Raw genomic sequence first — 13,810 nt, 5'->3', positions numbered from 1 at the left:
ATACATTCTGCGCATCTCGGGATGGTACGAGCAACTATGATTGCTTAAGTACCGTACCTACTTATTCAAATTTATTTTTTCGCGATTTTTGACTATGCTGGGAAAGAAGATGTTAACGAGGGATAGTGAATTCCAAAGAGAGATAAAATGCCATACATTGTTGTGTATTTTAATGCTTTTTAGAATTATTGTCGCGTAATTATCTCTGAAAAAATGCGCGGTTACCCCCAATTTTCTTCTTCGATTTCAATAGCTTTTCCTAAGACTTTCTTTTTCTACATAATCATAAACCGCTCCGTATTGAGGCATCAGTCTTAAGAAGACCGGCAAACTGAGACGCAATAGAGGCAACACACATCTAAGAACAGCTGGCAGGTGGTACGTAATCGAATTAAAATCGTCCAAGTAAAGATAACATTCGATTTTATTAATACAAGAGGCAGGTTTCTTGAAACTTGCAACGTCATGCCTTGCAAGTCGTCTTGCATAAAATGGTTACTTTGCAAAGTTTAAACCGATTACCGAACGTGAAAGACCATGACAATTGCGAACGCGCCAGCGACTTGTCATGAAGTTTTTAGTAGCTTAAACTTTTACACTGAAATAATCCTGAATGAAAATAAGTAAATAAATAAATAAACAAACAAACAAATAAATAAATAAATAAATAAATAAATAAACTGGTTTAAACTTTCATTCAAAATGTTGAAAGGCGTTGAAATCGTTTGAACACTCCGTTTATCCAACATTTACCCAACATCCGTTCAACTTTTGTTGAACGAATGTTGGGCCATGTTTATATTGTTCATTTTACTCTCAGCCTGGGTAATGTTCTTAGTATGTTCTTAAATTTCAGTTAATCTCAGCGTCAACGTTATTATAAAAAAGTGTTATAAAAAAGAGTATTTGAATGCATGTGATTCTCTTTTAATGTACTAGCTTTATTGAGTCTCACCGTACACACGAGAATAACTCATGGATTTGAATCGCTCCGTCAAGACTCCAAGGTTTACATTAATGTGGTGTAGTTAATGAAGGCTTAGCTTTCTCCTGATCGTTTGCTCTCCTCCTAACTTAAAGCGGTTAAAAGTTTTGAAAGCGTCCCTGAATGAGTTTCTTCGGGTGCCTGGAGAACATCAATAAAATATACATCGGTGAATGGACCTTGGACGAAGGCACGTGACCAGTACATGATGCAATTAATCACCGGCCTCAGGAACTCTTGCTTTTCTTTTTCTTCATGGACAATTGTTGCCTTGCATCATCTACCAGAAAGCTGAAATACGAAGTATACGTACATTTGGTACGCTAGGTTAAGCTGTCTTGATTCCCTATCACGTTATTTGACAAACAGAGTTTTGTTTTGGATGGACCCGGTGGGGGTGGGGGAGGGGTCTTTCTCTTTTATAAAGCCTATTACGCACACTCCGCCATCCGTTAAAAGTAGGTTGGACACCTTTGGATGTTTACACAACGTAGTATTCTTTGATTTAAAGAGACTGTCACTGATCTACGCTATTTAGCCCTAAGCACTGTTTTGAAAATGGGCAACCCTATGTAAAGAAGTCACAACTAACCGTTCTTGGCAGCTAGGCCTGGTTGGTGCAGTGGTTAAGTGCGGATGAGATGAAGCAAATGACCCAGGTTCAAAGTTCACATGTTGTGATTTTAACTTTCTTTTTACGGTGAAGCTTGTGACAAGTGTTAAGTTTGATAAGTTAAGTGTTTGAAGTAAGTGTTACATTGTGTAAACGTGTTTTGATGTCCGACTTCCTTCTGACGGATTGCGGAGTGTGCACTCCCCCATATGGAGCGTATGTGCATGACGTCATCGCTGCCATGTTGTTGCACCGTCAACAAAAAGTTTCTCATTAGCTTCCTGTGGCTGAGTGATTTTACACCATCATGGCGGCCATGTCATCGTCATTTGAATCTCAAGGGATTGTTTGCATATGCTCCATAGATACAGGGTAGCTGGTTAAAATTACACGCAAGGTTATACTACAACCAATAGGCCATTTCACAGTTGTGTGGTAAGAGACCTTGTCTGGGATTCTAAGCAGGGCTGGGGGTGACCTTGTTTTGATACAAACCTCACTACTTTTCATATGTAGATCATGCTGTTCTTATGCTAACTAGTTTGCATTTACATACATGTATGAAAAGCAGTGACGTCTGTATCAAAACAAGGTCACCCCCAGCCTCGCTTCCAATCCAAGACCAGGGCACAAAGTACACAAGTGTATAATGGCCTATTGGAGGATTGCATTCGATGTCGTGCCAGCCATGTTGTTGGATAGGAACAATGAAAGTTTTCTCCTCTGGGAGTTAACTCCATTTTTATGCAAACTACGTGAGCACATTTTCTTTTGTTTTGTCCACCAACATGGCGGCAATGCAATCCACCTAAAGAAAGCTGGTCAGATTTACTGCAGGCCAAAACGCACATTAAATCGTCCTTGCTCTTTATCCATTCTACCAGCCTTGCACCCTAAACTATTAATGAGTAAAGGGGGTTAGTTTAGGTTAGCTAGGGTGCTGCGTTGGTGGGGAGTGAAAACAAATGTTTGGATTACCAACAGAGTTGGTAAATTGGCCACCGCAAAGAGATTCGAGTTCTGACGTTACGAGCGTTAGCCCTTCGGCAGAGCGAATCAAGGAATTGTAGGTTGTTTTGTGTTTATATAGTGAGCAGTCGAGCTCCTCGCTCTATTGGTGGGAGCATGGTAACGAGGAAAACAGGAATAAATTAGTCGAATGAAAAGCGTTCGTCGATTCCGTAGGGATTAAAGGCGTCGATTTGGAAGACAAAATTATTATCCACGTTGAACGAATTCTCCTGCAACCTTCCCTTTTAGTCAGAAAGATGATTCGGAAGAAAAAGTGCCGCGGTCTATTCCGCTTATTCAAGTGGTCCCTTGCGATTCAAATATTGGAACTAAATCGAAAACTGCGGATCCAACTTGATGTGGTGTCATCGCTATTTTAGTCCGGAAAAAGTAGATTACCTTTGATCATTTTGGACTGACATCAGGGATGTTGGTGCCCAAGTGCCTGAAAAGTTTATAGACTTTTGCTCTTTTGATATGAAGAAGGGGTAGGTCTGATGAGGATTATACCCCGTCTGGGTAGCTGCTACTTAAATGGGAAGGTAACTTTCCAGACAACTTACGAATCAGGGTGGCTTGGGCAATCACGGGAATACGAAAACTTGAGGAAAACTGGGATCGTATGTTGCCCTTTCCTCCCCTCTCCTTCCCCCTACGTGAAGGTGATGTGCAGTCTCTCTCACAGGCGCTCGTTTGGCTCGTCACATAATTTATTTTTGCGTGACTAGCCAAATGAGCATCTACGAGGAAGGCTAGACCATTTGATCAATTAAAAAACTGTTATCGACCACGCCGTTGTTAAACAAAAAGTGGAAAACTAATGTTACACCAACCTGTACCAGAAGTAGCAGAATGGAGCCGTCCCGAGGTGCCAAAGTGAATGAGCGTCAAAAGTCCACAAAATGGGTGGAAAGTCACCCAGCTGGAACCAAAAGAATATTCATGATTTAGTCCATATTCTTAATCGACCATTTCCGAGTGGGACGACCTGCAACTTTTTACGTGGTTGGTCGAGAGGACAAAAGAACGAACAACAGAACAATGCTCCCAACCGTGAAAGCAAAGACAAAATATATTGCACGACACAATTTGCGGCACTGAAGGTCCTTTTTTTTTAGCTGCTTAAAGGCCTGCACCTGATAGACGCACCCCCGCCTTGACTTTCACCAATCCAACAGAAACCAGTCTTCGAAAATCATCGTGGTAAAGCGTACAGATATGTTCCAGTCTATTCAGAAAACTCCAAGGGCAGAGCAAACAGACAGAACATATACCAGAATAATTAACAAGGAAGATAAAACCATTTTTATTACTGGAGATGAGTTGTCCGTGGTTATAAAATAGAGAGGCAAAGGAAACGAAGAAGACCATGAAGTAGGGGACGTAGTTCCCGGTGATGTGGTCTGGTCTTTATGTGTATACTCTCATGGTTGGGTGAGTAAATGCTCGGAGATATTAGCTGCATTAAGCTACTCTGTAAATCCGAGGGTAAATAAAGATATGATGATGATGATGATGATGATGATGACTCACTACTTCGCTTTGAACTCAAGAGGCAGTTTCCAGGGGACGACGTAATCAGTCCCAAAGTTTTGATTGGCTGGGCGGCCATAGTATAAGAGCTACTGTCCTGTCCCACAAATATGGTATATTAGCATATGCGTCAGCGAAAAAGAAAATATCGCTAAATCATCACGATTTTACCTTAATTTAGTAGGTTTTTTTAATAGAACAATTATTCAACTCGCACTTGTTGTACGTCATGTAGACCCAGACGATCATTGCCAACTCGGTTCTTTGCGCCTCATTGATTATTTTTCTTTACAAATCCAACGCGTATTCGTAGAATAATTGTTAAGTATATTTCTGACTAGGAATACAATTTTATAAATTATTGCATTCTCAACAAAAATGCTTCACTGTACTTACCTCAAGAGCTAAGAGAAGAAACAGGCTAACTATCACTAAGGCACATTTCCACACATACGGTTGCTGCCGGTATCTCTGCAAGTTATGAATATGGGGTCATGTAAATGCAAATACAGAACACTTCAATCCACGGTAAGTGGGGATTGAATGTAGAAAAATAAAGGACCGGAACTGAGAAAAGCATGTCTTTTTTGCGCCACCTCATGGGGTAGACGTGTGACCAAAAAATAAATCACTTTATTTAAGTGTCAATGTATTTAGCTCAGAGCACCAATTGGGAGCACATTTCCAGATCGAATTGAAATTTAGAAGTGTTGGTTTTTGAGGAGAGGGGAAAACCGGAGTACCCGGAATAAAAAAACCTCTCGGGGCAAGGACGAGAACCAACAACAAACTCAACCCACATGACGCCGAGTCCGGGAATCGAACCCGGGCCACATTGGTGGGAGGCGAGTGCACTCACCACTGCGCCATCCCTTCTCTCCCCAGTGGTTGCGCATGGATTATGACGTGTATATTTAAAACATGACAGATGCGTTGCTTACCGCGTAACACCAACTCAACCAGCTGGATAAGTTGATTATGCCTGTAGAAAAACAAAGTACAAAGTTGCATTGTCAGTTGTCAGCTAACCGTGAAAATTAATCTAATCAATGGTAAAGCAGTGTCCTGATTGACAACAACTTGTGGAGGGCATGACCAAGGAAGGTGTGTGCTGAAACCATGGATTCTCCCGCATGCCTGTACGGGCTCACACTAAAGACAGTTTTAATAGAGTTCATGCAAATACAGACTTTCTCACGGTGTAGCTAAAATTGTTTTACTATTTTAGGGGGGCAGCAGAGTATGGGTGGAGTCAGCGTTCAAATTTACTGTTTTCAATTTCCATTCAATCTTAGTTTGTAAAATACATTTTACTTAAGCCATTAGAGGCATAAGTCTGTGTTTTGAAAGGATTTTAGCTGATTTTGGGGGCAAAATGTGAATTGCATTCAAGCTCAAAACAATGTACGCATCCAGGGCCGGTGCATGTCTTTAGTGCGAACAACAACTATTGACACATCAATATTATCTACGATCACTTTTTTGCAATTCCAGAACATTTACAAGAATGTTTTAAAAACTATTTTTATTACAAGTATGAAATTTAGGGAAAATAGATCCTGCAACTGTTTGTAATAAAACATCCATGGCGATCTTTCAATTTCTCTCATACACCGAAGAGTACTTATTTTAATTTTTAACAAACTGACTTATTGGATAATGCAGTTCCAGACTTTTGATTGGTTTCCTGGCCATGGTATCATGAACCCTTTTGTTGGGGGGAAAAGAAAGTATCACTAAATCAGCAAGATTTAGCAATTTTTAGTCGTTTTTAATAAAACAATTATTCCACTTGTGCTTGTTGGATAGGATATGCATATACTTATAGCCCATTCAGCACTGCACACTTTGTTGGCTTTCTGTCATGAATCTTGTATGGAATGCATGCTTGTGGGATAATTGATAAATGTGCGACACTTGTCACTCACCAATCGTTACATTAAACTTCATGTTGTATCCATAGTCAAACTTAACAAAACCCAGATAGTAAACATGGCCACAGAAAAGAAATAACCCAACACAAAAACAGCTGAAAGAGAAAAAAGAAAATAACTGTTTATCTTAACAGCATGAAGCACTCAGTTACCATGCCTTCAGGTAAATCAGATATTTTAGTGGCATAAATATTTAATGTATCAACTGAATTCAGTTCCCATATACTCACTTTTTGCAGGTTAACACAAAACAGTGAATCAAATTATTTTCCCAGTAGACTTAACTACACTGTACCTGATTTTATTCTCCAGACCAATAAACCTGTGTAATAATAAAAAAAAGAATATCAAGTGCAATCTCCTGCCTCAACATCTGATTTAAAACACCCTGAATGTGACATGTACCTTTTCTTGAAATGTCATCCCTGGAATGTTAGGGGCTCAAATTTTGGGTTTAATTGAACAAGCAGCGAAGTTGTCAAAGTAAGGAGATTGGGAGTCTGCCTGAGGGGTGGGTACACACAAGTGTCCCTTCACTTGCTTCAGTCCCCTTGCTCTCAACCCCCCCCCCCCCCCCTACTCCAAACCAACAGGTGAATTATAATACTTTGAACAGTTCCAGAAGAGAGTTATCCAAAATTACCCCGCTTCACCAAAGACGGGATTGCAAATGCCAGGGAAGTTTGGGGAGGGGGGGGGGGGGGGGGGGAGATGTGTCCGAAGCCAAATACTTCAAAGGAAAGTAAGGAGCTAATTAAAATTGGAATTTTCAGAAGGGTGGGGGTCTTATTAAGAATTCCCAAATAATTCAATTATTTACTAATTACAAATGCAAGACATGCAATATTATGAACAATGGGAAGAAACGGAAGATGCAATGTCTAACACACCAGCGGCAGCGTTTTATAGGGATTTAAAACCACGAGGCACAGCCAAGTGGATTTGGACCCGATAAACCATGTGCTGTGAGCTTTTTGAATGGCTTCAAAAACATTCCTGGAAAAGCCTGTGTCAAGTGAGTTCATTAGGAGGAGGTTTTACCAGGTTTTAAAACCACTGCCTGTGATGTTTTATCGACCATTTCATAGGCCAATGGGCATATGAATTATTAATGAGTTTTTGATGTCCAAATCACAAACTGAAAAGCTTCAACTGAGGTGAAAGACCTACCTCATTAGACAAGCAAACAGTGAAAACATGACAAGGGATGTTGCACAAAAATAATCCATTTTCTGAAAGTGAATTGTAATGTGAGTTTAAATATGCGACTGGTAATTGTATTATCGGTAATGGGTCTTCTAATTGTATAAGCAGGGGTAGCAATAATAATGGTTTAATTTGTCCAGTAAGAACTCTGTTCAGAAAATGAGAACTGAGTTCATTGAATTGTTTAGTTACACCTTGAGGCACCAACTTAACACTGTTAAAGGGTCCTCAAGGAAGGGCATCACTGGACAGGGAAACTACATGTGGTAATAAAACAAAAACTTACATTCTTACATTGTAGGTTCAACTCCTAACATGAGCACCGCGATTTCCTTTTTCACAGTACATTTATGCCTAAGTTGTCATTAACTGAATAATACATCATTCATTCTTAACATTAAGGTTAGTCAACAGTTGAGGAGGAAAGGGGTAAATTGGGTCAAATTTGGGTTATTAAAGGGTGCTAAATTATAACAAGAGTTAGCAGACAAAAAAATAAGTTACTAATTCCCAACTGAAACACATATCCAGAAATGCACCTAACCCTGAATTTGGGTACTTCACATGAAACAGGCCTTTTTGTTGTTTCCATATGACTTCATGTTTGACAGAATTATGTGTGTCTTAGTACAAATAAAGGTTAGAGGACACATTGTGATGCCTATCATACAGTTCATGAATCTCATTAGAGAATAAAAACGAATTACCTCTGTCCAGTTTAAATCCCTTGTATGAAAAACAGTTGACCAGAACCAAGCATTTAAACTAACCTGAAAGAGAAAAAAAAAAGATTATAAATTGTCCACAATCAACTACAACATACCGCAAGCATGCATAAAACTTTGAATTATACTACACAAGGATGGAAGAAAGAAAGGCAGGAAGGGAGGGAGGGAGGAAGGGATAAAGAAAAGAAAAGAGGGAGGGAGTGAGGGAGGAAGGAAGGGAGGAATGGATGAGAGAAATCGAGGTAGGGGTGGTGGAAGGGAGTACGGAAAGAAAGGAGGGAGGGAGGGATGGGAAAAAGGGAGGGAGTGAAGTATGGAGGAAAAAGGGAGGGAGGGATGGAGGACGGGAGGAAGGAAGGGATGGATAGATGGGAAGAAGGGAGGGGGAGATGGAGGGAGGGATGGAGGAAGGGAGGGATGGATGGGAGTGAAGAAGAGAGGGGGAAATGGAAGAAGGAAGGGGAGAAAGGGATGGGGGGAGGGAAGGATGGGAGGGAGTGAAGAAGGGAAGGACAGATGGAGGGAGTAGGAGTAGGAGAAAGGGAGCGAACTAGGGAGGAAGGAAGAGAGGGAGGGAGGGAGGGAGGGAGGGAGGAAGAGATAGATGAGAAAAAAGGGAGAGATGGAGGAAGGGAGGGATGGATGAGAGAAAAGAAGGGATGGAGGGAGAGGGAGGGAGGGATGGATGGGAGAATGGGATGGAGAGAGGGAGGGAGTGAAGAAGGGAGGGGAGATGGAGGGAGGAAGGAAGGGATGGGGATGGGAGAAAGGGGGGAAGGAAGGGAGGGGAAGATGGAGGGAGGGAGGAAGGAAGGAAGGAAGGAAGGAAGGAAGGAAGGAAGGAAGGAAGAAAGGAAGGAAGGAAGGAAGGAAGGAAGGAAGGAAGGAAGGAAGGGGGGATGAGAGGAAGGGAGGGAGGGAGGGATGGATGAGAGAATGAGAGAAAGGGAGGGATGGATGGGAGAAAGGGATGGGAGAGAGTGAAGAAGGGAGGGGGAGATGGAGGAAGGAAGGAAGGAAGGAAGGAAGGAAGGAAGGAAGGAAGGAAGGGGGATGGGAGAAAGAGAAAAAGAGAGGGAGGAAGGAAGGGAGGGCAGCATGAGAGAAAGGAAGGGATGGAGGGAGGGAGGGATGGACGAGAGAAAGGGACGGATGAGAGGGAGAGATGGATGAGAGGAAGGGAAGGGGGATGGATAAGAGAAAGGGAGGGATGGATGGGAGAAAGGGATGGATGGAGGGAGGGAGCGATGGAGGAAGGGAGGGAGGGATGGATGGATGGGAGAAAGAGAGGGATGGATGGGAGAAAGGAATGGATGGAGGGAGGGATGGATGGAGGGATGGGAGGTAGTGAAGAAGGGAGGGGGAGATGGAGGGAGGGGGAAGGAAGGAATGGGGATGGGAAAAAGGGAGGAAGTAAGGGAGGAAGGAAGGGAGGGAGGGAGGAAGGGAGGGAGGGATGGGAGGGAGGGATGGATGAGTAAAAGGGAGGGACGGAGGAAGGGATGGGAGGGAGGGATGGAACAGAGAAAGGGAGAGATGGGAGGGAAGGATGGATGAGAGAAAGGGAGGGATGGATCGGAGGGAGTGAGGAAGGGAGGGAGAGATGAAGGGAGGGATGGAGAAGAAAGGAAGGAAGAGATGGAGGAAGGAAGGAAGGAAGGAAGGAAGGAAGGAAGGAAGGAAGGAAGGAAGGAAGGAAGGAAGGAAGGAAGGAAGGAAGAGTACATGTGAACTGTAGTCTTACTGCTAAATTTGTTTTCCACACTAAGTGCATATTGTAATCTGTGCTGGGAACAGCAGATCTAAACATTCTCCAGCCAAGAATGTGTCCCACTGCATTAAAGATTGAAAACAAAACTGATGCAGGCTCTTGAATTCCAAGGAATCTCACAAATGGCCACTGCAAATATCAAAGGGTTTGAAACATGAAAATAGCAATAATTGTTACAGCGGTTACCAATAACACGCGACCTATCGCCTTCAAAAAAATAATTTCAACGGCTTTTCTTTGATTGACGTCCACCAAAACGCAACTTTATCTGACTCTTTTCAATGCTGTAGGTCGCGTGCCATTGGTAACCGCTGTAAACATTGACCCTAAGTTTTATAGTATTCAAGACATACATTGTTCCTTGAATTTAATAAAATAACTGTTTCCTTTAGCCTGTATGATATAGTCCCGAAAAATGCCAGTTTACTTAATAGCATTATCATTTAACTCCTACATAGCAGTTAAATCATTCTCAGCTCTGCAGATCAGTTATTTGACAGATGTTGCATGATCCAGTTAGTTAGTTGTTTCCAAAGGTTCATCACTAACTGAGGGAAGGTGAACCTGACCCTCAATAGCTGGCTGTTTGTTTAATGCACAGTTGTTTAAAAACGATAATGGATGAATGGAGAGAGTGCGAGGAACTTCAAAACACTGGAATAGGTAAAAGACAATGTAAACACTGTACAGTCACACCTCTAATGGACACCTCCAGTATAGATAGACACTACTACTAAATATATTTGGACACTCAAATGTGGTCCCAAGGGTACATGCCTGCCTGTGGGACATTGGATTACATATAGTCCTCCTCGGAGAAGAATTTCATAGCTGGTCCATGGTTCATTTCTCCAACTGCATTAACTTGTCATGGACTGGCTATCTTTACATGTATGTTCATGTAATATTGACTCGGGGCATGTATCAACAATTTCAAATGCTGTTGACCAGCAGTTTGAAATTAACAATGTCCACTCATGAGAAACTACCTACTTTACGTAGGTAAAATAAATGCTCTGGAAGCTGTCACATGTCTTATTATTTTGGCTTCATCTCACTGATGGAACCACGCTCACAGCAGAGACAGAAGGCTCACTCTTACTTTTATTAGTGCCAAAGGTTTAGCAACATTGCATGCATCTATTTTGCTGCCCCATTTTTTTTTTAACTAAAATGCAGCAGTCTTGTGGCATAAAGGGTCCCGTCTTGGGTCGATCCTTTGTAGTACATGAATATAGATCAATATGGGGTTAACACTAGGGCCAGGTACGTTGTTCGATAAAAGCATATTAACGCTAATCTAGGATTAAAAGTTAATCGAGGTTTTGATCTCGCTCTTTAAAAGTGGTTTTAAAGCCTAATTTCAAGCTAAAGGTAAAGAAAAGTCTAAGTCAAAACTGAGTGACAAAATCGTTTGGAAGAATCTTCACCGATTAATTAGTAAACTAAACTTGAAACAAAGTTCACATTAATCCAGGATTAGCTTAATCGGGCTTCAAACAACTGTCCTTCTGCTGAGTTTTCCACAAGAAGGAAAAAAAATTATGCTAAGTAAACTTGCTAGCGAAGTTGGACCAGATTTGTTTTATCAAATACAGTACTACTGCATAATGTCAATCTTGAACAAAACTTTAAGCTATGAAATTAATATATTATGCGAGTGTATTAAATATACTGTATTAAATGTACTGTACAATTGTACTTGACTCCATTTTTCTGCAAGAAAACAGAAGCAAGGCCATATTAATCCATCCCTCCCCAAATCCACCCACACAATATTAACACAATATTTAACACAATATACACGATATTAATATTAATTTTTCAAGAATTGCACAACTGGTGTGAAAGAATTTACATGCAGGTACAAACTTGTACATCACAAGTATCTAACTGTACATCACCTTTAAAATCGAATCTTACCTTGCCATAAAATTGTCTGGTTGGTTTATTAAATCTCACATCAGTCGCGGTTACATTATGCATACACTGGTACTTGCATTCGTCGGTGCAATCCCACCAAAAGATAGTCAGATATAGTGGCAGTTTGCCAGGGTATTCATCAAGGTGGCAGCCTCGTTCACACTCTCTCAAACACTGACGGAAAGGGTAACACTTGTCTCCTAACGAGCCTCTTACAGGGTTCCATAACAGTACGATTAAGATTAAAACAAAGCTCTGCAGGTATACAATGATGCTCCTAGAAAAATCATTACAAAAAAAATGTCAGTTGGAAGATGGTACAATGCTCTAAATTTGTTCTAAATACAAATTGAATACTTTGCAGTTTAAAAAGATTAAGTGAGTTACAGGTCTCATACATAGCTCAAACTTAACCCAGTTTCTTACCGTATGAAGCAACTAGGGGAACAATAATTATTGTATTACCAGTACTTGTGGGTGGGGTACGTGTTTACATGTAAGTCTACTGCAGGTTTTAACTCATCTCCTATGCACATTGATTTGGTTTCACTGTACATGTACATTCCCAAATGCATTCAACCCAAAAGATCTAAAGATTAAATCCAAATTACTGTGCCTTTCAATAACATGAAAGGCATGGGCATTGGGCAAGCAGAACAAAGCCAAGTTTTCGTTCCCTCTCACCCAACGCAATCACTTTGCATCTCCCTCAAAATATCTAGAAACTAGAACTGGCTAATAACATGAAGGCTCTGAAATTCATGATTCAACCAACAGATACACTGTACATTTGTGTAGATTTTTCAAAGCTGTCAATCAGTGCAAATGGACCTCTTGGAAAACAAAGACGTTTGGCTTGACAGCCAAGTGGGGACAAAAGGTCACATTCATTATTGCTGTCATTGGCAGATTTAGATCCAGTTATTCTGTATTTTTGTGGTCAGTTGGTTGTCGCTCTAAATTATTATGATTAATACACGTACATGTGACGGCAGTAAAGCTTTTAAAATCACACAAATCATTAGTTGTGTTTTGAAGTTCAGAGTTAGCATGTCATTGAAAGGTCCAACAATTATAGCCAGCGAGGAAAATAAATGTAGCTTATTTCACAGATAAGGTCTTCTAAACAATCATATTCTGTACTTATTAGATGGACAACCCCTGAATTTATTGAGAAAACTTAATTTACTTAAACCAAAGGAGATATTTCCCTGGAAAGATGACTTTGTTTCCACCATTAACTTCCAAAAGTGATTTTGCAAGCTAGAAGGTTACTAATTATACAAATTTTCCCTGTGATAAAACAACTTCCCAGTTGCGTCACAAAAACTGCAGTAAATTTCTCCACTACAGTAAGACTAATGCTCATAATTTTATTGTTTATACCGGAATTATTTACTTATTTAATTTAAACTGACGCCTGTGTTTACCATTCCGACGTTGCGTGATCCGCGTGACTAGTCACGTAACCTATTCAAATATTAGGAAAGGACCTTGTATGTTCAATACAGAACCATCGTATGCAGAACTTCAAAGTTACACCCGCAACTGCAGATTGTATACACATGTACACGTATATTGTATGTGACGGCCAGAAAACTTACATTTTCAGAAATTCTGTTGAATTCTGGCGGGAAATAGTGTAAAAAACAGCTTGCGTGACATGACATTGAAACTTCTAATTTTATAAAGAATCGTTACATGTTGCATTATTGATTTTCAAACGCTTTGGGCATTTACATTTGACCATCTGGTAACGACTTATGATGAAGGGGAAACAAATAGGTAAATATTAAAAAGCTTATTACTGTTTTAATATTGTGGAAATCACACATCTTACCTCATATTTTCCGTGTTAGCACAAATGCGGAACCTTTACCCGATCAGACATGGAATTCATCTCACAAGGGAAAACAGTGTTACCTAGTTTGTTAGATGAAACATTTCACTCAGAATTAAAAAGTAGAAGTTCAATAGAGCAAGTGATCGATCGTTTCTCATCTGGTTTCTGTTCTCTCGTACTGGTAAAGGCACTGGGAACAAAATTGCCGCCCGACCCAGTCCCCGGTCTGTTTTCTATCAGGAACGCCTGACGTTTTTCAAATG

The 13,810-nt window shown here is 40.7% G+C and overlaps 1 protein-coding gene across 1 annotated transcript; it reads right to left on the bottom strand.

Annotated features, from left to right (window-relative positions):
• Positions 1–1,153: 1,153 nt before the first annotated feature.
• LOC146490169 (GPI-specific phospholipase A2-like PGAP3) lies at positions 1,154–13,725 on the bottom strand. The gene is made up of 11 exons (XM_085103304.1): positions 13,545–13,725; positions 11,705–11,981; positions 9,755–9,910; positions 7,990–8,052; positions 7,247–7,308; positions 6,372–6,398; positions 6,071–6,171; positions 5,084–5,124; positions 4,539–4,613; positions 3,443–3,531; positions 1,154–1,276 (listed from the first exon to the last, which is right to left on the bottom strand). Exons 1-11 carry the CDS (start codon positions 13,547–13,549, stop codon positions 1,213–1,215), a joined length of 960 nt encoding a protein of 319 aa, XP_084959430.1. The 5' UTR covers positions 13,550–13,725; the 3' UTR covers positions 1,154–1,212.
• Between the last annotated feature and the right edge of the window lie 85 nt (positions 13,726–13,810).

The sequence above is a fragment of the Pavona decussata genome, unplaced genomic scaffold, assembly GCF_977016875.1.
Source record: "Pavona decussata unplaced genomic scaffold, jaPavDecu1.1 SCAFFOLD_1, whole genome shotgun sequence".
Lineage (NCBI taxonomy): Eukaryota > Metazoa > Cnidaria > Anthozoa > Scleractinia > Agariciidae > Pavona > Pavona decussata.
This window is presented reverse-complemented; position numbering and strand designations above follow the sequence as displayed.

Excerpts from the sequence above, each read along its gene's own strand:
- LOC146490169 (XM_085103304.1), bottom strand. Across the intron at positions 6,399-7,246 it reads CTGTTTGCTTGTCTAATGAG|GTTTATTGGTCTGGAGAATA; the intron begins GTAGGTCTTTCA and ends ATTATTACACAG. Across the intron at positions 5,125-6,070 it reads GAAGTTTAATGTAACGATTG|GCATAATCAACTTATCCAGC; the intron begins GTGAGTGACAAG and ends GTTTTTCTACAG.